The sequence below is a fragment of the Drosophila simulans genome, chromosome X (genome assembly GCF_016746395.2).
Source record: "Drosophila simulans strain w501 chromosome X, Prin_Dsim_3.1, whole genome shotgun sequence".
Lineage (NCBI taxonomy): Eukaryota > Metazoa > Arthropoda > Insecta > Diptera > Drosophilidae > Drosophila > Drosophila simulans.
The window spans coordinates 18920282-18945982 of record NC_052525.2 but is presented as its reverse complement, the minus strand read 5'-3'; the positions used below and the strand labels follow the sequence as shown (position 1 = coordinate 18945982).

The window sequence follows — 25701 nt, the reverse complement described above, 5'->3', positions numbered from 1 at the left end:
ATTGTGTTATCGGTTTGGGTTCCTGCACAGCTGACCGTCTATCGGTAGCAGTATTATCGTTTGCAGTCGGGAGAAGTAAATACAAATTCTAGGAGCTATTTGGCTTCGGTAAAAATGTCCCGGATATCAAAGAAGGCAGATGAACATGCCTCCAGCCGCCGCAGGACTCAGATCAGTCTGATCGAGTTCAGTTTCTTGGATCACAAGGCGGAGCTCGTAGGCCTGCTGCAGGCCAAGAGCCGCCAGGCAGGCAGGAGTCTGGTGGAGAACGAGGCTGACTTTTGGAAATTCGTGGGCAAGTACGAGGCCATGATGCGCTCCACGGGTCAGCCCGTGCTGCCGCCTCGACTCGCGGAGGCGGAGCTGAGCAGCATGCAGCCGTATCACCGCAGCAAGCACTTGGCATTGCGACTGGACGCCGATGAACTGCTTCAGGAGGCGCGCGACGAAATGCAGTCTCAGTTTCGGCATATCTTGCTGGTGTACTTGGACTTCCGCCAGACGGAGAAGTTCCAGCGCATCCGAAAGCTGCGGCAGACACAACGCAATCTACCCATTGCTCGCTTCCGGAAGGACTTGCGCGAGGCACTGGACACATCCCGCGTGGTCATCGTGGCCGGTGACACTGGCTGCGGCAAGTCCACACAGGTGCCCCAGTATCTCTACGACTTTGGCTACCGCAGCATTGGTGAGTATGTTGCATCCCCCTGAGGCTGCCTTGCTAATGACCGACCTTTTGTTGCCGCCTTAGCTTGCACCCAGCCGCGCCGCCTGGCCTGCGTCTCCCTGTGCAAGCGCGTGGCGCACGAGCTGCTGGACGACTACGGCAGTCGGGTGGCCTTCCAGATCCGCTTCGAGCGCAGCCGTACGAAGCTCACCAACATCATTTTTATCACGGAGGGCTTGTTGCTGCGGCAACTGGCGGTGGCCGCCAACCTAGACCAGTACGATGCCTTGATTTTGGACGAAATCCACGAGCGCAACTTATTCGGCGACTTCCTACTGGGCGTCACCAAGTGCTTGCTGAGGGCGCGGCCGCAACTGAAGCTGATACTCATGTCTGCCACCATCAACGTGGAGCTCTTCCACGGCTACTTCGGCGAGGAGGGCGCACGACTAGTCCAGGTGCCGGGACGTTTATTTCCCATCAAACTGCGCTATCTGCCGCCACCTGCACTGGAACTAAAGGCGGGACAGGCGACCTCCAAACGCTCTCAGAGAAACCGCATCGATCCAGCTCCATTTGTCCAGGTGCTTAGCCTTATTGACCAGCAGTATCCGAGTGAGTTTAGTTATCATGTTCTTTTAGGGCTCGCCTAATAATCATCTTACCCAGCCAGCGAGCGCGGTGACGTGCTCATCTTCGTAAGCGGCGTAAACGAAATCGAATCTGTTGTGGAGGCCGTCCACGAGTACGCCACCGAACAGACTCATTGGCTCGTCCTGCCGCTGCACAGTGGCCAGGCGATTGCGGACCAGAGCAAGGTGTTTGACTACGCACCCGAGGGCATGCGCAAGTGCATTGTGTCCACCAACATAGCCGAAACGTCGCTCACCGTGGACGGCGTGCGGTTCGTGGTCGACTCTGGCAAGGTCAAGGAGATGAACTTCGACGCGACCTGCAAGGGCCAGCGCCTGAAGGAGTTCTGGGTGTCCAAGTCGTCTGCGGATCAGCGCAAGGGTCGTGCAGGGCGCACGGGACCAGGTGTAAGCTAGAACCTAACCCACGGTTGCTCCGTTTCTCATACATTCCCACTTTCTGAGCACAGGTCTGTTTTCGGATCTACACTGCGGAGCAATACAACTCCTTCGAGGCCTATCCCACTCCGGAAATCTACCGCGTGCCGCTCGACACGATGCTGCTGCAGATGGTGTCCATGGGACTGCCGGACGTCCGGGCCTTTCCATTCATAGAGGCCCCGGAAACGGAGCGCATCGAGCAGACTATTCTGGCGCTAAAGCAACACGTGAGCATTTCACCGATACCCAACTGTGTAGACCCCAATTCAGCCGGACTTCTAATCCCTATTGCAGTGCGCACTCAGCGTGGAGGAGAAGATCACACCGCTGGGCAGGTCGCTGGCCAACTTGCCCGTAGAGCTGTCCATCGGCAAGATGCTGCTTATGGGCAGTGTGTTCCCCGAGGTGGAGCAGCTGCTGACCCTTGCCGCCATGCTGAGCGTGCAGAACCCGCTGACGAATCGTGCCCACACAGACCAGCGCTGCGTGCGCGAGCGGGAGTCGCTGGAGTCCGATCAAGGCGACCTCTTCACCCTGGTGCGTCTCTACAACGAGTGGGTGCAGCTCAAGATGCGGCGCGATGGCACTCGACAGTGGTGCCGTCGCTTGGGCATCGAAGAGCAGCGCTTCTATGAGGTGACCAAGCTGCGTCAGCAGTTCCAGCGCATCCTGGAGAGCTGCGGCATGGTGGTGGCCAGCGGTTCGGACTCCCAGTTGACCAGTGCCGAGCGCGCCACGCGCCATGGTGAGCTGCGGCAGCTGAAAGCCATGAAGCGCCGCCAACGATTTGAGCAACCCCGTCAGCGCAAGTTGCTAAAGCAGAGCGCTGGACGGGTAGCGGAGGACGAGGAGGAGGGAGAGGAGGAGCAGGGCGACGACATGAGGGACGTGGACTTCCGGCTGCGGTTCGATCCTCGACAGCTGGCGCTGCTGGAGCGTTCGTCGCGTCTCGACCGACACAGCGTCGTTGTGCTAATGAAGCTGCTGCTTGGCAGCGGTTTCTACCCACAGCTGGCCATCAGCGACGAGTTCAACTACTGCAAGGGTGGTGGCCAGCAGTTCTTCCACACGCGGCTCAAGCCCTTCGTGCTGCAGCACCCCAACTCGCAATTCGCCAAGTACTTCGAGCAGCTCAAGCTGACCGAAAGCGATCTGCTGCCCAAGCCGGACTTCTACACGCCCAAGCTTCCGCTCAGCAAGCGCCACCAGTTGCTCTGTTACCAGTGAGTGCGTCTGTACGGAATTGTAGCCCCATACTAATCCCCAAAAACTACGTACCACAACAGGTCGCTGCTGGAGACCGCCAAGCCCTATCTGATTAACTGCATCCGTCTGCCGGCTGCCCAGACGCTATTGCTCTTCAGCTTCGCCATCGACACGAACGCGGGCATCACACAGATCGCCTGCGACGGCTGGCTGGGACTGGATCTGCCCATGCCCGGCAGCGGCATGGAGCTGTTGAGCCGGGCCATCGAGTTGCGCCGACGTTGGAGCAGGCTGCTTTACGGCAAGCTGGATGGTAAGTGCGCACCAGATTGGTTGGAATCATTAAAACTACTAGGGGGTTTTTGAGTTTTGTAAGCTTAAGTAGATTGTTATATTTCCTTGCATCTCGTCTCGATTTGAATAGTAATAGTAATATAATAGGGATGATAATAAGTACCCTAAGCACAAATGAATAATTTATCTGGTTTTTTATATTGGGAAAGTTCTGAAAGGTCAAAACCTAATTGAAACATCATAGATATGTATTTCATTCTATTAAGTATCGTTACAAGTATTATAGTCTTAGAATTCCTATAAGAGATTAGACAAGTAATTGGAGTGACTAAAGATGAAAGCCTTTAGTGTCGCCGCCAAAGGATCTTCTCCGCGTTGACCGGGTTTCCAAGTCCGCGCCCCGGCGGAAGCTATCAAAAGGCATATCCGACTGCGATTTGTCCGAAGTGCTGACAGAGGTGTTCCAGGCCTCCTGGAACTCCGGCGTATGGAATTTCTCACCTGCACTGCGCCGGCGCCTCGTCATCCTCTGCGCATTCTCGTGATATGCGATGTAGGTGCGTAGTTCGGCGATTCGCTTCTTTTCCTCCTCGACCTTCTGGTTCAGCTGCGCCTCCATCTTGCAAAAGCCCTCCAGCTGGCGCTTGTTCTGCTCCAGCTGCTGCAACTGGCGGTAGAAACCCAGGTTGTCCGATGCCCGTTGGTCCGCCTGGAACTTGGAGATCTTGCGGTAGATCTGCTGGAATCTCAGGGGATCCTCGAAGTAGTTGGCCACGCTAGTTGGCATGTCCCGGTTGATCTGGATCGCTTTGAGCACGCGGCCGCACAGCGGGCAGTTCTTTTCTAGCGAGGATTGGCCCAAACAGGGCCCGCAGATCACGTGCCGGCACTGGGTCAAGTGGAAGGGCACGGCCGGATCAGTTTTGCGATGACGGAAGCACTTGTTGCAATGCACTCGAAACATATTGACCAATATTTGTTTGTTCTGCGCCTTGTATGTATTCTTCTTAAACAATTGTAATTTCGATATCCGAATGGGGCTAACGGCTCTTACCTCAGAGGTCTGGCCACGCTGTCGGGTGAGAACACTCGCCTTGCAATCTGTTCCCAAGAGACCTTTCACCACACCTTTCCTGCAAGGTGGTGTATTACAGTTCAAAGATTTTCTACCGTTTTAGGTATTTACATATACAATTCTCGATATTTAAACTGTTCAGTTATAGATAATTCTTGTTGTTCTTGGCATTCTTAGAGCTTAGTTATCTAATACGTATGTACTTAATGCTGTCCATTTTGCAGACCTCAACAGCAAACAGGAAGCACCTTCCCATTCAAGTGACGATAGGAGCAGCGCGCTGTGGCAAGATCTTGTGGAATATATGGCGCTGGACGTGGCCTATGCGATACGCCGACTGCTTCCCGCCGACATCAAGAGGCTCTACACTCATCAGGCGCCTTCGGCGCTACTGGCGGAGCTCAAGGAGAACCCCTTTGCCGTCGACTTTCCCATGACACCGAACGAAGAAAAGGGCGGCCTCAACGTATCGGAGCACGTGGTGTACAGCTGCTTGGTCGAACAGCAGTGGACGACGGCCATGGACGCGACTCTTCGGGCCGAGCCCTGGCAGTGTACGCGCTGCGATTTCGAGCTCAAGGAGTTCGATGTGCTCGAGCAGCTGGTGCACCGACCCAAATGCAAGGGTCGCAAGGCGCGGGAAAGCCGCATGGCGAAAACAACTAGCACGGAGTCCTCAACGGACGCAGCCAGTAGCTCCAGTTCACACTCCTCCGGCGGCTTTTACTGCAACTCCTGCAAGAGGGAGTTGCGACTGACAAAGATCGACATTCTGCGCCACAAAAAGCAGTGTCGAAATAGCAAGTAATCGTCTAAATAAACGTATTTAATTATAAAAAAAAAAACATATTTGTAATGCGCTAATTTAACGTATTGAAAAATTGCTAAACAAATTAACTTTTGGGTTAACCCCTTTGGAAATCAGATAAAAGTTATGGGAAACATTTGCTTTCTTTAATTGAGGGACCCTTCAGCGACGTTACAATGAGAAAAAAACGCACCGAAAAATGTTGGGCGGAAATTTTTATTCGGATTTCCCACCAAAAATATTTCGTTTTTGGGCCAAAACAATGGAATTTTTAATTAAAATCAATTATGCCCCGTTCAATTGCCATCGAAGCCGCCGGGAAATTTCCATTTTAATCAAATTGGTGAAAGAATGAATTTATAGAATAAATTATTCGATACGAAATATGGGATTTGATAACTATGCCTGTTAGCTAGCTAAACAATAGGTCGTTGCTCAAGCTGCGCTGCTTATTTTAACTGAACTGCAATACGTAAAAATGGTCAAGAGACCCGATTTGAATTTGCCACTGACAACAGAGCTGGCTGGATTCCTCACACTTTTGGGACTGGCAAGGATTGTTTTTTATCTCGCACAATTTTGTAGCTTACAAAATAGTTTTTAGCTTAGGATGATGACAAAACGGATTTAGAGATTTGTATTGGATCTGCACCTTAGTGCGGCGCTCCTTTCGACCGTGCTGTGTTGTCCTAATCTCGGGACACAGAAGCTACGCTTGTTTATGAAAAGGTCTTTGCCTGTCAAGCTGTCCAATTTTCAGATATAGTTGTGCGCTTCCTCGGCAGGGCAGCAGCTCCTTCTGCCTCGCCCGATTGTCTACTTCTTGGGAACTACATTGTTGCTACTGTCGAGTTTTGTGCTCAGCTCGCTTGTCCGCTTTTTCGCAAGAAAAGAAGGAGAATGCACTTGGGTGTCCCGACTGCGGGATGCCCATTGCTTACTTATTACAAAATGTAAATGGCACAAAGCACAAACAGTCCAATGCGAAAATCTACGGGAATGCGTTGCGTTTTCTTAAATAAATATCTAGTTATCTGTTGGATACCCTCGGCTGATTCGTTACATAATGCATTGCCTACTTAAGTGGGCCAACGCAAGCAATCAAATGCTTTCAAATGCGTTGTGATTTTCAAATAAATATCCATTAAGTGCCTCAGAAAACAGTAGACAGTGCTCTACTTCGCGCGGTGTCCCAGAAGTCCTCGTTCACTTGGCGGAGGATCCTTGTGCTTGTTCCGGAGACCTAGATTTTCCGTGTAACATGGCTACAACGACATTCCCGTTAATGCTGGTCAATTATATACATTCGTGCTGCACATTTGTGCTGAAAAACAGCATGCTCTTTGCCGATACAAGTAAATGGAATGATAAAAAACTTTTGGGCAACATTTTGTGATGTCTTGCAAAAAAGTGTTGCATGCTTTCGGGCGTGTGCAGCATGCTGTCCTCCACACACACACACGCACACTCGCACAGACACTGGCTTGTTTAAAAGTTGATTTCAATTTAAGTTTTATGTTGCGTAATATTGAAAAGGGCGACAGCACCCTGGCGGGCATTAACTTTTGAATTTTCTATCATGAATCGAAGTGCTTCGATTAGGCGGACAGCTGTCGACATTTGTACACTGCAGGAAATAGTTGTATAGCTAAAAAGGAAGTTCCATTCGGGTAAATAACAAACACCTGCTTGGTTGGATTCCTTTTATTCATAGTTTATTTTAATATTTTATATGTTAGGCAAATTATGCAAAATTATAAAAAAAAACGTATATATAAGAACCCTTCTATCAATTACAGTTAGATTACAATTTATAATTATAATTGTTTTGATTTTGAGCTAATTTGAACAAATTGTTCGCAACGTTACAATATTTTTTGTTTTGTATTTGTATTTGTGTTTGTTTCTGTTTTCTGTTTTCTGTTTCTGGTTTTACAAAATGCCTGTATAGAGCTTTGAATTTCTGAGATATTTATTACAATCATGTTGCGTTTGTCCAAATTCGAAAGCAAACTCTACAAATAATTACTTGGTAAATACACACAAAAAAAACGAGCACGATAAAAAAGGTAAGGTAAAAGGTAACTTATGATGTACGTAATACTTTTGCTTATTTAAAACCAAGTATGGGTCGGATGTACACTCGTAGTTTCGTTGATTCGCCTAGTAAATCCGCATCCAGTAACGATTTTCTAGGGGCAAGTTTGGGGCGGTACTTTACACGTCTACATATATACCTATTGAAAGCACTGGCTCTTAGCTCCCGGATCTCTTTCAGGCCTCCCCATTCCATTTGGAGTGTCCTCCACTATTTCCTCCCGCTCCTCCCTTGCTCGAAATAATTTAAGTTTGGCAGAGCCTGAGCGTGCATTTTTATTAAATAAAAACGCAACTGCATGGAGATCGCCAGTGCGCTGCTGCAGGAAACTAATTGTATAGTGTAAAATTGATATAAATAATGATAGGAAAATGCGAAGTGATTTCGGAAATATCGTACAGCATGGCAAAGAATGGTAGGCGTGGTCTGGACTGGACTTTACTACTGGTTTGGGTAGCTAGTAGCTGGCATTCTGGGCTGGGCTGTCCAATGTTACCCATTGGATTCCACGATACTTTGCGGGTATATTCGTACTGCGAATGCTTGGCTTGGCTAATAAATGAGTCGGCTGAGGGTAATTAGAGGGATTGTTTTTCTTATCTCGCGGACGTGCACACAGATAGGCCAACATATATGCCTATAGATCTTCGTTTCTGCTCAGCGGCAATGGGAGATTGGGTGTATATTTAGTCCTAGAATGTCATACGTGAGTCCATGTACATACAATTTATTTAATATATATTTATAACTAGTACAATCGTAATTATAGCTGCGCGCCCTCCTCTAGACTATATGTATACATAGAAGTTTCAATTCATTGTTTTAATTGCGAATGCAAACTCTTTATCCTACCGCTAAACGCACTTAACAAACTTACCCGCTATAAATATACTTTCATGTAGTTTAATTCCCGAATCGCGTGGTGGCTTTCGTAAACTAAAAAAAAAATTAAGGATGCAAGTGGTTGCTTACGCTAATATAAGTATATATCATTAATATATATATATGTATATATATATATATGCATATGTACCTATGTAATATATATATGTATGTAGCCTAATGCGATTAACTGTATGCCTTTACATGTACAATTTTAAAAAAATTTGGAAAAAAGTGAGTGTTTTAGTCCTCCTCTTCATTGCGCTTAAACAAACTGTCGTTGATTTGAAAGTTCTTTATGTATACTTGTTCATAATAGGATACTTGTTGTTCTAGGGTTCATATAAGTTTAAAATTGTGTGTGTGTATGTTGGTGTCGGTGTATATATATATATATATGTCTCTCTATATACGAATAATGCATTTTGTACCGAACTAGCTATAGTCTACACAAAAAAAGGTGGTTTTAAAATTGGGTTTTACGTATATCCGCCTATACGAATTTTGGGATTTGATGCTCCTAAAAGCGACTTCATCGCCCCATACGGATTTGTATCTCTGTCTATTTGTTTTCGAACCAACCATCATCCAACTCGCCGAAAATTACATATTTCCCGTCCCATTTTCCAGGCCAGAAGAACTGGTGTGTTGCATGTTCATCGATTTAATTACTAAAACCTACATCAGTCGTTTGGCACACAAGTCACGCAGTGGCGTGAACCACGGAACAGAATCCTTCCGCCGGCTATTTTTACAAGCCGCAACAGCGGATGTTGACGTTCATGTTGATGTTGATGTTGATGTTGTATTTTGTTGTCGACTGGGGGGCAGCATCCCATCCCATCCGCGCAATAATGTTATCAGCTCTCCAGCTCCAGCTCCAGCTTCAGCTTCAGCTTCAGCCCGCCATGGATTCCCCCACTCCTCATCATCCAACTGGTTACGCATCTGCTGCTGCTCGCTGTCAGCAACGACATCACAATGCATCCCATTCCATTCCATCGCATGCAGTGCATCGCTACATTGCATCACATCGCCAGCTGCCGGCGATGGCGGGAATCGCCGTGGGTGCCAAACTAGACCTCGGTGCCGTCCTCGCCCTCGTCGTCGAAGAGCTGGCTGGTGCTGCCCTGGCCGCTGCGCGTCGTCGTCACGGACATCTTCTTCTTGGGCTTCGGTGGTGGGCGTGGTGGGATCTTGGCGGCCTTCGGGGAGTCGCCGCTGCTGCTGGCGTGGCTTGGCGACACGGCGGCACCCGAGCCGGGTGAAAGGTAGGCGGCGTGGCCCAGTCCGGCCCCGCTAATGCTCGAGCCGGGCAGTATCGTGATCCCCTGTTGCCGAACTCCGTACAGGGGTTCCGTGTCCATGGAGCCCAGTCGCTGCTGCTGCTGCTGCTGCTGTTGTTGCAACTGCTGTTGCTGCTGAATCAGCTCGTGTATGGGCTCGTAAATCTTGCTGGCATTGGTCGCCGAGGACACCGATGTCAGGCTGGGCGTGGCCGGAAGGGGTCGGTCCCGCATCGAGTACTGCTGACCAGCGCCCCCCTGCGAACCGGCGATCTTGGTCAGATTGAGGGTGGAGTTGCCGCCGGCAGTGGTGCGCAGTCCCAAGTTGTCGTACACGGGCTCCGCCTGCAGTTCCGCGGTGGTGGCGGTGCCAGTCTCGCTGGGATTCGGCGATGTGGGGCTCTGGAATTCACTTAGCTGAATGGATCCGTGGCCAGCGGCGCCGGAAGTACTGGGCGCCCAGCTGGGGGCGCGCGGCTTGCGCGGAATGGTCATGTATCCCTGTTTCATGACCACGCCCGTGGCCGGCGAGTAGACGACGGGTGCGGGCAGGAAGGGCGATGTGGTGGCCAGCGGATGGTGCTGCTGCTGTTGCTGTTGCTGCTGGTGGTGGTGCTGCTGCTGCTGCAGCTGGTGGTGGTGCTGGTGCTGGCGACTGCTGTTGGCGGTGGCGATGAGCGCCAGGTTGCGCGACTTGGGATGCTGCAGCGTCATAAAGCCATTGTGCGGAGCCGTCATCGTCTTGGTGCCGTAGATGCCGTGCGGCGTCATGTGCGTGTACACCGGACTGGTCAGCGACGGCGGCGAACGGATGCCGTAGATCACCTGGTCGGGTATGTTCGACTGCGAGGACTGCATCGAGGGCGAGGTGGGCGGCACGCGGGCGGGAAAGGCCAGCAGGTCCGGTGGCAAGCTATTGGCGTACGCATCATCCACGTAGGTGTGTCGAGATCGGGGCGTGGTCGTCGTATCCGACATGGCCACTGAGACGGCTTCTTCGTCGCGCGAGTGATTGGCCACTGGAATGGAGAAGAAGAAGATGGAGCATATTACTAACTGGCCGCATGGCTATTCCATCTATCGCATCTGCCTGTTAAGTTCTACTCTACCGCATGGCTGGGCTAACAACCACTCCTCCATGGAGTTCCTGCTGAATACGGCGCATTTCACTATGCAATTACATTTCCATCGAATATTTCGAATACATATTCCCCAGGAGCTGTGTTGCGTGGACAAAGAGGCGGGATTAATTCTGTTTGATTTTTCTACTACGCTTTACGTATTCGAGGGATTTTCAATAGTTCTGTGCCGCGCCAAAGCCCTCTGTGGCTTAATCCGGCATCCGCGTCCGCGGGAAATAGTTTTGACAGCCATTTCTTTTGAAAAATAATGATTCTTGGGTAATCCCTCGCCCTGGAAGCGGAGCACACTTGGCACATGTCACTGCTCGTTTGCACAATCGGACGAGGAACACTGGGCATAAGTGACACACGAGTTCTGTTCATCCCAGTCCATGTCCATGTGCATGTCCATGTCCAGTCCTGTTCAGTCCATCAATTGCGTCTTCAATTGTCTTTCCCACTGTCCACATTTCAACACCAATTGGCTGGTTTCTTGCTTTTTTCTTTAGTTTCTTTCAATATTCTATTGAATTTTATAAATGTGATAGATTACAATGCAGACCATACTTCTTTATGTACTAAATGTATCCAAACATCGCCAGATTATTACTTTAATATATACAAGCTGCTAAAATGAAACTATAGTCCTTCGGCCTACATAACGTTTATACTAAGCCAAGTATTTCTACCTACTTAGCTCATCATAAGGACATCAGATCGGTCTCAAGACATCACATTTATATGATGACTGATGCCCATCGAATGTGGCACATGAACGGCGAGATTAGCTAATAGATTCATCACGAATCCACGTGATTTACGAGGCCAATTTAGTTTGACAGCCTCGCTTAATATCGCCATGGATGTAGGATGTAGGTGCTGCCGGGTGTGTTTGCCAAACATTGTTGGTTTTGTGGCGTTCCTCTGCTCGCCCTAATAGTTGATGAGCAAATTGGAAAATTTCAACAAACAAGCGATGGCCTGGCTGCCTGGCCCCAGGAGAACGTGGCCAGGATACCCATTTGGGATCCCTGGGCAAATGAAATTTCGATGTTGCCTTTTGCGCGAAAATACAAGTGTGTTTGCATTGCCAGCAGCAATTGGCATGGTGGTCATTCCGTCGACAAACGTCCTGGAGTGCCATCCAGATGGAAACTCTGGCCAAATAGAGATGGACAGACAGTCCGTGTTGACAGGAGAGTTTCGCATCATTTGCTGCTCAACCGCCATGATGATGACGTGAAATAAGCCATCTAGCTCGTTATTAAATCGCGAAATTACTAATGAATTCCCTATGAAATGTACGTTGGTATTGTCAACTAATCCCTTCAAGGAGAATCCCCCCTTTTTTTATTGTTAAACTTTGTCATGTTATTTATTAACATTACACGGCAATTTGCCTGTTTTTCTGCTCAACGAAACAATGGCAATTTATGATTTTTATGGCAAAAGCCAGGACATAATCACAACTGCTGATTGAAACAACTGGCGAGGAGCGAATGCATTAGGTGCGGAAAAAGTGGATGCAAATGGAGCCACACACTTTGAATTTAGTGGCTGGCCACTAAATACGCTGTTTTTGCAAATAATAAACATTAATGACGACATAAAACATGCAATCATGGCCAGCCTGTGTGGTTAACATTTTGTCTGGCAATAAAAACTTAAATCCCTCACATTTTCGCGCTTAAATCTAGTAGATGTGCAAATGCATTGCAATATTAAAATAGTTCTGATTGGCAGAGTTAGTTTAGGTAGCCATAATTAAAACATAGCCTCTCATTCTTTTTAAGTGGAATATATATATATTGTATATGATATATACTACTCACCATAGACGGGCTCGTCGAGCAGCGTCTTCTTGATCTCGAGCACGTCGTCGCCTCCATCCACGCTCTCGATGTCCGTGCGCCGCGGCGGCTTCTCGACGGGATTGACCTCGTTGAGCAGGCTCTTCTGCATCTCCATGATGACGGAGCCCTCGAGCATGGAGCCGTTGTGCGTCTTGTCCATCTTGGAGGAGATCAGCCCGTCGCCGCTCATCATGGTGGTGTCCTTCTGGTAGGTCTTGATGCGACGGCAGTACCAGAAGAGCGTCAGCACCGCCACGAGCAGCAGGAGCAGCAGCGTGGTGATGATCAGGCAGATGATGAGAAACATGTTCGTTTGCGGATCAATGGTTGGCGCCCCAATGGCGCCCATGCCCATGCCGTCGGAGGCGGATACCGCGCCGGCATAGTCGCCGCTCACGAGCAGCTGGAACTCGGCCTCCGCCCGTCCGCCCCGGTTGTCCGCCACACAGGTGTAGGCACCCTTGTCGGAGGCCCGCACGCCGACGATGCGCAGCTCCGAGGTGAGCACCTGGGAGGGCTGCTCCGGCAGCTGCTCCACGGAGGTGAGGACGCGCACACGCGGATCGTACTGCTGCAAGGGCCGCTTGTTGTACACCCAGGTGACATTGGGACGCGGACTGCCGACGATGCGGCAGGGCAGCGAGATGTTGTCGTGATTGGCCTCGATGAAGGAGCGCACGGAGCCCAGGATGCGCGGCCGGCAGGCGAAGTTCTCCGAGGGCACCTCGCTCCACAGCTTGCCGCGCAGCTGGGGCGGCTCCTGGCAATCGGTGGGCGGTGTGTAGAGCCGCTTGCTGATCGCAAAGTCGCGGAAGTCCTGCAGCTCGCAGCTGCAGTTCCAGGCGTTCCCCTGCAGCGAGAGGTGCATCAGCTTCTGCAGATCCTTGAATGTCTCCTTGTGCAGATGTGAGAGGCGGTTCTGCTCCAGCGAAATGGCGCTCAGCGCCATCGTGCCGGCGAAGACGTGCAGCTGCACCTGGCGCAATCGGTTGTTCCGGAACTCGATGCGCGACAGGAAGCTCAGGTTGACGAACAGGTGGTTGGGCAGCACCTCGATCTCGTTGTTGTTGATGATCACGTTGCGCAGCTTCTCCAGGCCGGCGAACGTGCCCGGATGCAGTTCCCGTATCCGATTGCCGGACAGGTCCAGCTCGATGAGGATGTGCAGGCCCTTGAAGGCCTCGCGGTGCACCTCCTGGATGGTGCAGTTGCGCAGAAAGATCTTGTGCACATTGGGCAGCCCGGCCAGTAGGAACTCCTCGCGCCGCAGCTCGGGTATTTGATTGTGGGCAAAGTCCAGCACCTGCATCTCGTTGCTCATGTCCTGCGGGATCTTGGTGAGCGCCTTGTTCTTGCAGTCGGCGCTCTTCTTGCCCGAGTTCCACTGGCAGTGGCACGTACCGCAGCTCTGCATCCAGTCGGTGGTGCCTGCGGTGGGCGGCGGCAGGGCCATTAGGACCACTAGCACCCCCAGCAGCAGGAGGATCCCCAGTCGTCCGCTCCGCTCCGTTCTGTTGCCCATCATCGCTGGCTGTGGCATCGCTAAGTCGGCGTCTGGGGATGATGGGGATGATTTGTCGTTCGTTCTGGCGCGGCTGTATCGGGATTTATCGCTAATCCGCGACGACGAGCCGCCGAACACGTGCCCAAACAGGCAGCTCCGCAGCTACGAGCTGCGAACGAACTCCAAACTCCAAGCGCTGACCCCGGAATGCGGATCCCGGGTCGGTTGGTTTGGTTTACTCGCCTCGCCGCGTGCGCTACGTGCTCCAAACTCCTGCCCTTGGCTGCACGGGATTAATCCTTTTGACGCACTGTTAATTTGATTTCTGCACCCTTCTCCGGCTCGCTGTACCACTCCTCGATCCGTGCGAATGACAAGGCCGTGATTAATTAATGTCCCGGCGGACAGTGGTGGGCTCTAAGCTCCCGAATAGCCGTGCTTCTCCTGCTCTGGCGACTGCTCTTTCCACCTGAAAGAAATGCGAAAAAATGCACAGAGTTTGTCAATTAATAAAGTGTTTCGAAAAGTGTGTGGGCTTAACTCGGGCTCTCTGCCTGTCCAAAGGGACGAGGACGAGGACGAGGACAAGGGCGAGGACATGGACAAGGATACGGATACGGATGCGGATGCGGTTGGGGTTGGGCATAACCGGACCCAGGGGTTGCTAACGAGGCAAAAGGTGAGACATTAGCGGCAAGGCCAGAAGGATTTACCTTATTGGCAAAAGTTTGTTGTGTGTCATCAATGGGATTGGGTAATTAGCGCGGCATTCGCAGCTCCCGCATAGCGCAACATATGTATATACACAGTATTTATATATATATATATATATATATGATATGGTGTGTTCCCGATATAAGAGGATTATGTTTGCCATGGCTCGCAGGAGCAGCAAGTTTTATTACAAATTGATCGCATGGCTCCCATTTGCATACATGTATGCAAACTCCGCTCAAAGAAACATTAATTAAAGATACAAAATCTGAGATACATTTAATTCAGCTGTTTAATTTAAGATTAAGCGTTGCATTTGTAAGTTGCTTGAATGCTAATCATACTTATTCCACTTAAGATTCCTCAAATAAAATATGTTTATATTCATTCAGATTCATTCAAGCGAAGAACAATTTTGTATTGAGCATATTCAATAAAATATTCAAAAATATAAATTAAGGCATTACTATTGATTATAAATAATAACGTTTCCTCATTAAGTATTTATTAATTCTCCAAACACTTTTAATCGTATTAAAATGTATTAATTTAATACACAGTAATTGTTTAAATACCACAATTGATTGTATTTAGCTGAAATGACTCGTTTTTTATTTGAAACATTTCTAAATATATAAAATCTGATTATATTGGCATAGTGCGCTGCCCATTTAGATAATAATCTATCTTATCACGCAGTTTTTGTCACTTTCGGGGAATTTCTGCGCGTAAATGTGAGTGAATAAATCAAATGGAAAAATGCTCGCCATAATTAAAAGGGTTTCCGCTGGGGGACGGGGGCGGAGGAAAGTGGAACTCGGAGCAGGAGGAATCTTCACAAAAGATTGACAGCGGGACGACAAAGGCAGAAACAAGGATTCGGATTCGTCCTTGTCCCCGTGCCCGTCCCCTTAATCTGCTGCTTAGTCCTGCCAGCTCTTCAGGTGGCAGAAGAGCAGAGAACAGCAGGGAAAGGCCGGGAAAAACGGGGAAAAGCGGGGAAAAGCGGGGAAAAGCTGGGAAGAGCGGAGAACAGCAGCGGCTTGATTAATGAAAATGTTGTTAAACTGTGACAGTTTGCGGCTTCTAACTGACTTGCGGCATCGCTGCCAAGCTGGCCCGCCTCCCATTTTTCGCCATCATATTGGGATGAAGATTGGGGTTTGGGAAATGGAAAATGGGTAGTGGGAAATGGGGAGTGGGTAGTGGGCGGCTTTCCTCTTAAGCAAGTGCAAACAAGACACAAAAAATGGTGAGTTTGTGCGGCTGAAGAGGACCGCCTCTTTAGCATTGAGCCGGGTATTCCGCTTTAATTAAGCGCTATCCGTGACGTCAACACTTCCGAAGGCCCCAAAAAAGCGCCACGTGCTCCTTGGCTACCCAGTCGATCCATTTTCCGGCCACGGCGGCTACGAGACAAATATTGGTTCAACGTGGCTGCAGCGCTAAGAAAAACTTTATTTAATACCAAAAGCCTCACCGCAGGCAACGGAATATATTTAATATTTAAGAACTTGTAGTTATTACGTGGAAAGAATCTGACGCACAACATTCGTCACAACTCAAAGTTGAGCAAATACTTTTGGGCACTGGAAAAGCCGATTGAAGATTACTGCTACTATTGATTTTATGGTGAGTAATTTAATTGAAGCATTTTCATTTCTATTTCCATCTACCGAATATCCTGAACATCTCGAATAACCTGAATACTCCACTACTTGCTGCGATGCCTTTATTGCCGCCCCATAATTACAAATATTGGAAAATAAATAGAAGGAAATCCATATATTTGATGTGAGTTTGATACATTTTTAGATTGGCCAGATGAAGGGGGGAGGGGGAGGGGGCTTTGGGCCTTCAAGTTCAAGCCGTCAGGAAAATCAAGGGGCGGAGATAAGTGGGGCTCTCCATTCGTGGATTCGTACACTCGTGTATTCGTGTATTCAGTTCAGTTGGGTGAATATACTTTGAGTATGCCCGTGTGTGCTGTTTGCTTTCCTTTTGTTTGTGCACAATTTTTGTAATTTTTTTTTCCATTTTTTCTTTTTTTTTTTTGCTTTTGCCTGTGTCAGCGGTTTTTTGCTCGGATAGAAAAAACCTCAAAACAAATTAAATATGCAAATAAAAGAAAAGCGGTGCAATTTTTCGCTTTGTTAAATATTTTCTCAATGGGTTTTCGTTCGTTGTTTTGCCACTGCGTTCTGAATGTTCTGGGTGTTCGGGGTGTTCTGGGTACTGGATGATTGGCATGGGTTTGGGTTTTAGAAAGCTCCTTCAGCCAGCGAGGTTGGAATTTCGTGCGGTGAGTTGTCGGCGAAAAACCGCCAAACTTGGATTAATACCTCAAACTTTTGGAATTGAAATCGCAGCCATTTACAACGAACGACCCACAAAACTTTTGAGTTACGCTCTGTGTAATATGTGCGGCAAATTCGTGGGGCTGGAAAGCCACCCAGCCAGCCAGCCACCCAGTAAATCCTTGCCTTTGTCCCCGTCGGCCAATTAACATATTCACTTGGTTATGCGCGTTGTTCATCGCGATTAGATGAAACTAAACAGTCTAGCATGGCCTATAAATACACCCTGTATTAGCATAAAGCTGAATTTGCTCACATAGTGACGAAGCGCACCGCCATACATTACTTTGCTCTTCAACTTCACATTGATAAACTTTCAGCAGTCCATTAGGCCTAAAAATGGAATGCATTGGCATGCCAAATGTAATCTACTTGCTTAAAATATATACCATTTGGTTGACAAACAAACCAGTTGGCAGCCAAATGAAATCAGAGCTTCTAAATCTAACTCAATCCGCCGGCAACGTGCTCCCAATGCAAAAATATGATTTCAATTTCATCTTTTCATCACATTTATAAATAGGGGGCAATACAAATTGATTGCTTTATAAATAACTTAAGTCCGTTTCGTTGGATTCGCGTTCTGCGCTGCAAACGGGCGTAGAATTTCGAGCGTTGTCATTTTATTGGCAATTGCGGTTGTAATTGCTATATGCCGGGCAAGCCCCAATATTCAAATGATGCGAACTGAAGTGAACCCGAACTGCTGAATGTTCCGCCATGAAAGTCCAGCGGACGGACACAAATCTACGGACAGCAAATCCACGGACGGACGGACGGACGGGCGGGTGGTCCATTGTCTATTGTCAGATTAAATCGATTTAAACAAATTTAATTGCTTTGGTTTCGGTTTTCGTTCATTTTATGGCTCCCAATTCACTTTTCCCTGGCTCTGCTCTACTTTTTTCTCTTTTTTTTTTTTTTTTTTACTTTTTTTTTTGTATTCAGCTCGCTTTGTTTTCCCGTTTTCACGTTTTCCGCTGTTTTCAGTGCTTTTCTTCTCTTGTCGTATGCCAATTGGCAATGGCATTTTAAGTGTGTCTATGCAACAAAAGTTGCTGAACCGTTGAAAGCGGACGAGAATTCAATTTTTTGTTATTCTGTCGTCACAACAATTTGTTGCTAAATGAAGCGCATTTATTTTTCTTTTATGATTTGCCCCATTTTTCCGATCCATTCGCGTTAAAGTAACAGTAGCAATAGCAATAGCAATGTCTATTTCAAGGGTTTTCACCACCCAGACCCAAAGCCTCGCTCCCTTGCGTATTTTTACATCAAGGTTATTATAATTTTGGTCTGAATGTTGGCAACTGAGTAGGAGCCAGTGTTTTGCTTCTGTACATCTACATATAGACTGGCTTTTTCCACAAAAAAGGACGAAACAGAGCGAACGCTTCAAATGCACTTAAAGTATAATTCACCTTTGGCTAGGAATTGTAATATTTAAGTGGTATTACTATCAGAATATTACGTTATTTTTATTAAATATTTGGTATTTATAGCATAGTAATTGGCTGAATTTCAAAATTTATTTATTTATTTGCTAACCAACTTTTCTTAACTCCTCTTAACATAAATTAATTATGTTAAGAAACTTGTTCCATTGCATTAAGTAGTTAATGGGTAAGGTAATCAAAAACTGATACTAGCCAATGTTTAGCACGGAATCAATCGATGTTAGGGCATTCAAACTTCGGCTATGCGGCGCCAGCATGACGCTCTTGTTTGTAATTGCTCTTTGAATGCGATTGTTAATCTAGCTGCTATTCAAAGAGCCAGCCATAAAAGCATGTGCTCGGTGCTTTGGCGCTAAAAGGGGACAAAGGAAAACATTTTTATACACATATTAGCTTTTCGTCGCTTTTCGCCACTGATGGCGACGAACGATGCAAGAACACTTCCATTACACACACATGTGTTTTTGTTTCGCAAAAGTTCTATTGGTGTTTGCTCTTTCGCCAGCAAACTTCTGCGCACTCCTGCCAAATATGTACAAATGTATGTATGTACGTATGTATGTATGTATGTACGTATGTATGCATGTAAGCTTATTCGTCCTTCTGAACGGCGAATTTTTGTGGTCTCAGTGGGCTTGGAAATTAGTAGTTTACAAATGAAACTCCATTTAATGAAACGTACATACATACATATGTATGTACATTGCATCTTAAGAAAGTGCTTCAAGGAACAATACCAATGACATATGATGTAAGCTCTGAGTTCGCATTTAACAAACACAACTACTTATATGTATGTACATATCTTTGTACTGATGAATTTTTCAATATTTTTCCAATTTCCAATGAAATTTGATATGCATATGTTACATACATATGTATGTACTTATGTATTTTTCGTCTGTTTTGCCCAAAAGTCAGCGCTATTTGCCCACAGTGCACTTTAAGCCTATTTGCAAATTACTCTGTGTCGAATTGGCGCCCAAGTGTTGCTCGGTTAGCCGCGCTTCAATGGTCATTGCAATCATTTAGCTGAATGGAAGTGGAAATGGAAGTGGGAGTGGCAGTGGAAGTGGGATTGCAAATGGTGGGCACGACCGAAATTGCTATCTTCTCCCGTCGCTGGTCAGCCATTTCTTTTAGTTGGATGCTTTATTAAAAAGCGTGCATGCCAAAAGCGAAGAATGGAAAGCGGGGGTCAATGGAAGGCGGTGGTAGATATCTGTAAGATGCGAGTTGGTTTTCCATGAAAGGGATAGATTTCATGGAATTCGTGGAATTCCACAAACTTTCTGTTTATTATTTCTTGATTTAAGGGGTTTTATTTCAGGAGCTAACCAAGCGCGCAAAAACAAATACCAAAACCAACGAGAAGCGACTGTCAGATACCCTATAGTGCGAGGGAGATGGCCAGAGCAAAGCGATTGTTTCACACGTTGCATGTTGCATTTATTACTTGTCATCGTACCTCTTAAAATCTCCATCTATAAATAAATATCCCTTAAAGTAATAGTTTGATTCGTACAGTTTTTGGTTTTTTTGTTGAGTGTAGAAATATTTGCTGCCATTGGTTTTGTAATTTTTGGGCTCTAAAAAGTGGGCGGGGTGTTTGAAATGTTTTTGGTTTACCAGTTGGTTGGCAAGAAAAACAATAAAATGCCGGATCAGAAACGCATTCAGCAAATCAAGGATACCCCCTCATATTATACTTTTAATCTGACTTCGAACCCCACATTTTCCATACTTTAGCTGCCTGAACACAACTTGCAAGTTACGTAACAGAGGTCATGATGAAATGAGCCCGCTTCATATGCACTTAATGGCTTCGTGGATGGCTCCTTAACGGCGCCATAAACGTGTGGCCACAATTAAGGCATACAATGTCGGCAAATTCGTGGGCATAATGTATATATTTATGTTATTTTTTTTTTCGTGCTACATATGTACAGGTGCGTTGGCCAATCTGCGTGGATTTAAATCGCTGACAGGTGTTTGGCGGCCAGGTGCATTTCCATATCGAAAATTGGCAAGCTGCACGCGACGGCTCAATAAGTCGCGGTGAGTCGCGCCTGTCAACGTGTCGCCTGCCAATCAAGTGCCGTGTGTAGCAGTGGGCATGCTGAGCTGTGGCATCCTTGGTGCATCCTGCTGCATCCTTGGTGCATCCTGCTGCATCCTGGTGCGTTCTGGGTGCGCCGCCAAGCGAGCTCATCGTGGCACAATCAATGCCACATTACATTGGGCATGTTGCAACATCATCATCGCCATCATCATCAGCATCATCATCAGCAGCATCATCATCATCATCATCTCTCGCTTGTTGCCACGGACACAGCGACATTTTAAGGTTTCATTTGCTTAGCAAGTAGTGGGCGGTCCGGCTCGAGTTCGAGTTCCAGTTCGGGTCCGGGTTCAAGTCCAGCTGACATTTGCCGGCGGCTGAATACCAGAGCAATAGTTGCTGGCGAGGATGCTGGTGGATGGACTCAACTGTCATCTGGCTGCTCGCCTAATCAAATATTCAATTTCTTGCTCCTGCCCGCCGCAACTTCATGGCTCCCTTGGCTTGGCCTCCGCCTCCAGCTTGCCCTGCTGCAGTTTGTTTTTCAATTTCAGTCGAAGCTGCGACGACTTTCGCCTTGCGTCCGCCACCTGCCACGTGGCCACGCCCCTTTTCAATTTGCTCCACATCGGGCGCAGCCAAGTGGGAAGTGGAAGTGGGAAGTTGCAAAGTTGGAGAGTGAGCCGGTGGGCAAGTGGGGAATCCCCTCCATCAGCGCTTCAGCATGCATAGTGCCAGTGGAGCAGTGAGCAGGCAACAGGCGACAAAACTTTCGCTATCGAGAACGCGGCAGAGCAATGGTGAAAAAATCGCAAAAAAATAAAGAAAAAATTGAACTTTCTTGATTAAAGTCTCTCCGCTGCGCAACTCAGTTGGCGAAGACGGGCGTGAAGGCAAATGTTTGAGGTGGCGAAACTTTCTGCACAGCCTTCGGTTGCGAAAGTTAAACTTTAGCTCTTGCTTTAGTCTAGACAAGATTGCCCTGTGGATTTTCTTCATCTCTTAACACCACACTGGCAAAAACAAAAGCCATAACTTGGCGAAGTGCATCGTAAAAAATGTGTGTCATTCGAGAAGAAATCAATTTTTGCATGTTGCAAACTCTTTAGTCTTTTAAAGTTTAGAAACGAACATATGCGATGGTTTTTATTTCATAATAGCTATTGATTTTATTCGAGTGTACTTCATGAAAAGGCTGGAAAAGTGTTGGACTTGATTGCTGCGATTATGATAATTTAGGCCCAAAGCTAGCAAGAAAGTAGTGAATATTTCAATTAATTTAATTCACCAAGAAATTGACGAAATTTATTTCGACGCATTGGGGTCCTTGGCACTCGTAAAGTACTTTGCGCATTATTTAAGCTTTTTATTTTTCCTTTTAAATAATATCAGCATAATTTACCATCTGAGCTCTATATTCTGCCCCGCAGATCGTCGCTTGAATAATTGATGCTTGGGGAGTCCTGTTCGTCCTGCTTGTCCTGCTTGTCCTGCTCGTCCTGGCCACCCTGGCATCCATCCTCCCATCCTTCAATCCTCCCATCCTGCTGTCATGCCACGCAAATGGCCCTGACGTTATGAATTTCTATGCTTAAATCGTTAACGGGCGGGGCGTTGAGCTCAATATTGTGCCACTCATTTACGATGCACTTACTCACTCAACCGCCGGACGGGACACACACACACACACACACACTGAAGCGGTGGGATATTACACGCAACTGCGTTGCCATTTTGCGTTGAGCCCCGCCAATCGCCATTTGCTATTCGCCATTCGCCATTCGCCATTATTCGCCATTCACCGTGCGCCATTTTTGTAATACAATTTAATTTGTTTTGGGTCCGAGACACGGCGTACACTGGGTATCGCGGGCTAACGCTTACGTCATGTGCCCTGACCACACACACACACACACACAGAGCGACCTCCGACCTCTGAACTCCACTCGCAGCCCGGACAGCTCGACGAGCTTACCAAGCAACGCGCATTATGCCATGTGCTCAGTGTGCATAATAATAAAACACGTACATGCAAACGTGGCCAAAAGTGAGTGTGAGTGCGTGTGTGTGGAAGACCCAGCGAACTTTGCATCAATCATATCGTATTGGATATGGACAGTCGCTGTAATTTCCACCGAACCACGTCCTCACATCGTCCCCATCCCGCAGCACATATTCTTTATTTATGAATTCATCGCCAGGAACAACGCCTATTAATGGGTAATTCCAGTAGATCCAGCCAGTGCTCCCAGTGCTCCAATACCAATACCAATAGCCATAGACCCATATACCCATAGACCCATTTACCCATATATCCACATATCCACATAACCAAATACCCACACCCATATATCCATTTGCAGGACCCAAATTACCACCAACCGCCGAGATGCCCAATTGTCTGTCCTGTCCGATAAGTCCATGGCATTATGTGGACTCGTGGCAAAAAGCTGTGGGGGGGGGGTTCACATTTTGTCGACAGTTGGGTTTCGTGCATATGGCCAACTGATCCGAGGGGCGTATAGAAAAGTACAAAAAAAGTGCACTTACCAACGAACGACTCTTAGCCCAAAACGCCCACAGCTCATTATGCTGTCCGCATTTGTTGTGTGTTTACGTTTACCTTACAAATGTGTCGACTCGAATCGAATCGAATCGAAACGAATAGCCCCATTACAATGGGCAATTTCCCTTTTTGAATCGATCATAATCGATTGACAAGTGTTCGCTCATTATGACAATTACGCTGGGGGGTAAATGTATATATATGTAACTATAAATTGATCCGAGCATTTCGAGCGGATGAACTGATAATAGCATTAAATTACAGCTTGGCGCATTGCAACATGGATCATCCGTCTGTGAGGTAATCAACAATAACTTATCGATAACTTCAAAATGAATCGATGGACAACTACGCTTGGTATATATACTCATATGTTAAACTTCAACTTTGCAAGTTCACAACTCCGTTGATTCTGTGTGGTGGTTGTTAGGTAAATGGGGCATGATGTCTCTTCTCTGCGCCTGCCACTCGACCTTTGCCAAAATAAAGTCGGAGGGGGAGGGGGCTTTAAAACCACTGGATTTGCAGCACTCGGAACAAATGGCACGCCATCCAAGAAATTAGAGGGCCTGCTGAGCAATGGCCACTCTGCAATTGCAATTGCAGATGCAGCTGCAGCTGCAGCCAACATGGCCAACACTTTTGCCAGAAACTGGCGAATTGTTAATGGGCCTGGCTAGGCTGGGCCCAAAACCAGGCCGGGCACCATTTATCTGTGTATCTGCTAATTTCCGCACAACGGCTTAGTTGGACTGCCACGGCAAGACGGTCACTTGGATTCGAGGAAGCAGGAAGCAGGCTCCCAAAAAGTGCCCTTTATTTTCATTAGGCAGCAGCGAAGCAGCAAAGCAGCAAGGAGCAGTTGCTGCCAGATGAAGGTGAATGCGAGCCAGAAAGAGGATTTCCATCGCAACTGATTATAAAATAAATCCCTACAAATTTGCAATTAAAAGAGATCAAAAGCGAGAGATAGGAATTCATGAAAATGGATAGTTTTCATATAAATGCAAAGCTTGCTACTTTTTATAAGTAATCCCAAGTGAGGTAGGTTCTCTCAAGATTATGGCTCACGATCGACAATTTTAATGAACACGATTATCCTCCATTCGGTTGCTTGCCATTAAAATAAATAAATAAGGACTTAGCAAAAGCACCTCTATGCCCATCATACTTGATCCTTTATTAGCGCAAATGGAACGCCAGGCGAACAGAGGAAATGCAATTGAGCAGGCCCGTATTAAAATGGTGATTGAGTGTACCGTGGATACTGCGAGGATGTCGCCTAGTTAACTCTTCAGAAAACAGATTTGCGGCTCGAGCTTGAGGTGGGACATTTTTAACGAGGGTGTTGGCCCCATTTGGCCCAGACGATGGCTTCGTCTTGTGGAGCTCGCACTGAGCCATTCAATTCAATTGAGCCACCCTCTTACAGTCGTTTGCGCAAAATTAGGAGAACATTTAACGCTCCGTTGCAGGCGTTTGGATGGCTGGATGGATGGAGATGGGTTGGGTTGGAGGCACTGGGCCTTGTGGACCCGTGGGCGTGGCATCCACGGCTCTTTGTCGACAAAGCTGATGCTGAATACTGAATAAGAAGCCCAACTACGCACAGCTTATTACTTAGTGTCGTCTGGCATGCCGCATGCCGCTCCTGACCATTGTTGTTTGTCTTAGCGTGGCAACACTGGCACTGTAGCCCAAACTCCCTGCTTCCTGACCCACTCCCGGTATTATTTTTTCGTCCATTTCCCTTTCCGCTGCGAGTATCAAAGGAGCGCCGTCTAGACGCGACAAATGGCTGTCGCAGCTCTCGAAGCTCTCCGAACTTCAAAGCTCTGTGGCAACAGCGAAACTTCTTGCTCCTTGCCAGCACTGAGTAGGTATACACTGAGAAAAACGGCGCGGCATGTTAATTCAGCACTGGATGTCATTTAGAGAAGCAAGTGCTACTATTTTGCATACTATTTTAATACAATAAAATATATATCTAAATAAATTCCAAAAATAACAAAGTAACTTTGTTGCAGTTTAAAGCAACGCTATAATTCCCAAGTGCTTGCATTTACTAGTGCGTCTTTCCTTGCTAAGTTAATTCGATAACGTGTTACTGATATAAGTTTTTTGCTCTGAGTATCCCAACGTGGATTGCATTCAATTGCGTTTCGTGACACTGCTTTTCTTTCAGTGCACGACCAGCCAGTTAGGCGGGCCAGAACTGTGAAGCTAAGCTCTAAGCCCCTGACGCAAGCCACTTGTGTCACTTTCCTGCCTTGCCCCGACCAAACCAGCCTCAGGCTCAGTCCCAGCTTCAGCTGTCCCCCAGTCCCAGTTCCAGTCCCATCCACAGTTTCATCCTCATTCTCATCCTCAAAGCAGTAAAAAATAAGTGCTTAGAAAAAATGGCAATTTACTTTGGTTTTACATGGCGACAAGGCACGATTGTCCCTTCCTTGCCACATCCCCCCACCATGCCAGCCATTTCACCCATTTCAGTCGCAGCACGGCAAAGAGGAAAAAAGTTGGAGCAGAACTAAAATTTTATGCCATAAAAATTATTGTCTCGAGATTTGAGCACACAAAAGGTGGAGGCAGGAGGCAGTGGTGGAGCGGCGATGGAGTCGAGCGTCGGCCAAAAGGGTTAGCTCCGCCCTTTATGTACGCTCCTCCGCAGAGCGAAG

The 25701-nt window shown here is 47.5% G+C and overlaps 3 protein-coding genes across 6 annotated transcripts in view; 1 reads left to right on the top strand and 2 right to left on the bottom strand.

Annotated features, from left to right (window-relative positions):
• Nucleotides 1-15: 15 nt before the first annotated feature.
• Nucleotides 16-5160, top strand: LOC6740231 (probable ATP-dependent RNA helicase DHX34). The gene is made up of 7 exons (XM_016180773.3): nt 16-688; nt 752-1282; nt 1337-1707; nt 1770-1967; nt 2035-2963; nt 3027-3259; nt 4540-5160. Exons 1-7 carry the CDS (start codon nt 115-117, stop codon nt 5121-5123), a joined length of 3420 nt encoding a protein of 1139 aa, XP_016040011.1. The 5' UTR covers nt 16-114; the 3' UTR covers nt 5124-5160.
• Nucleotides 3260-4413, bottom strand: LOC6740232 (RING finger protein narya). Its single transcript, XM_002077075.4, has one exon. It carries the CDS (start codon nt 4202-4204, stop codon nt 3569-3571), a length of 636 nt encoding a protein of 211 aa, XP_002077111.1. The 5' UTR covers nt 4205-4413; the 3' UTR covers nt 3260-3568.
• A 2695-nt stretch (nt 5161-7855) lies between the features above and the next one.
• The window catches only part of LOC27207925, a 117783-nt gene continuing 99937 nt past the window's right edge, over nt 7856-25701 (bottom strand). For all 4 annotated transcript variants that reach the window (XM_039297890.2, XM_039297893.2, XM_039297891.2 and 1 more), the window contains 2 exons: nt 12343-14336; nt 7856-10408 (listed from right to left, as the gene is read on the bottom strand). In XM_039297890.2, the coding sequence (XP_039153824.1) occupies nt 9180-10408; nt 12343-13903 (2790 nt within the window). In that variant the 5' untranslated portion in view covers nt 13904-14336 and the 3' untranslated portion in view covers nt 7856-9179. The remainder of the gene's footprint in view (nt 10409-12342; nt 14337-25701) is intronic.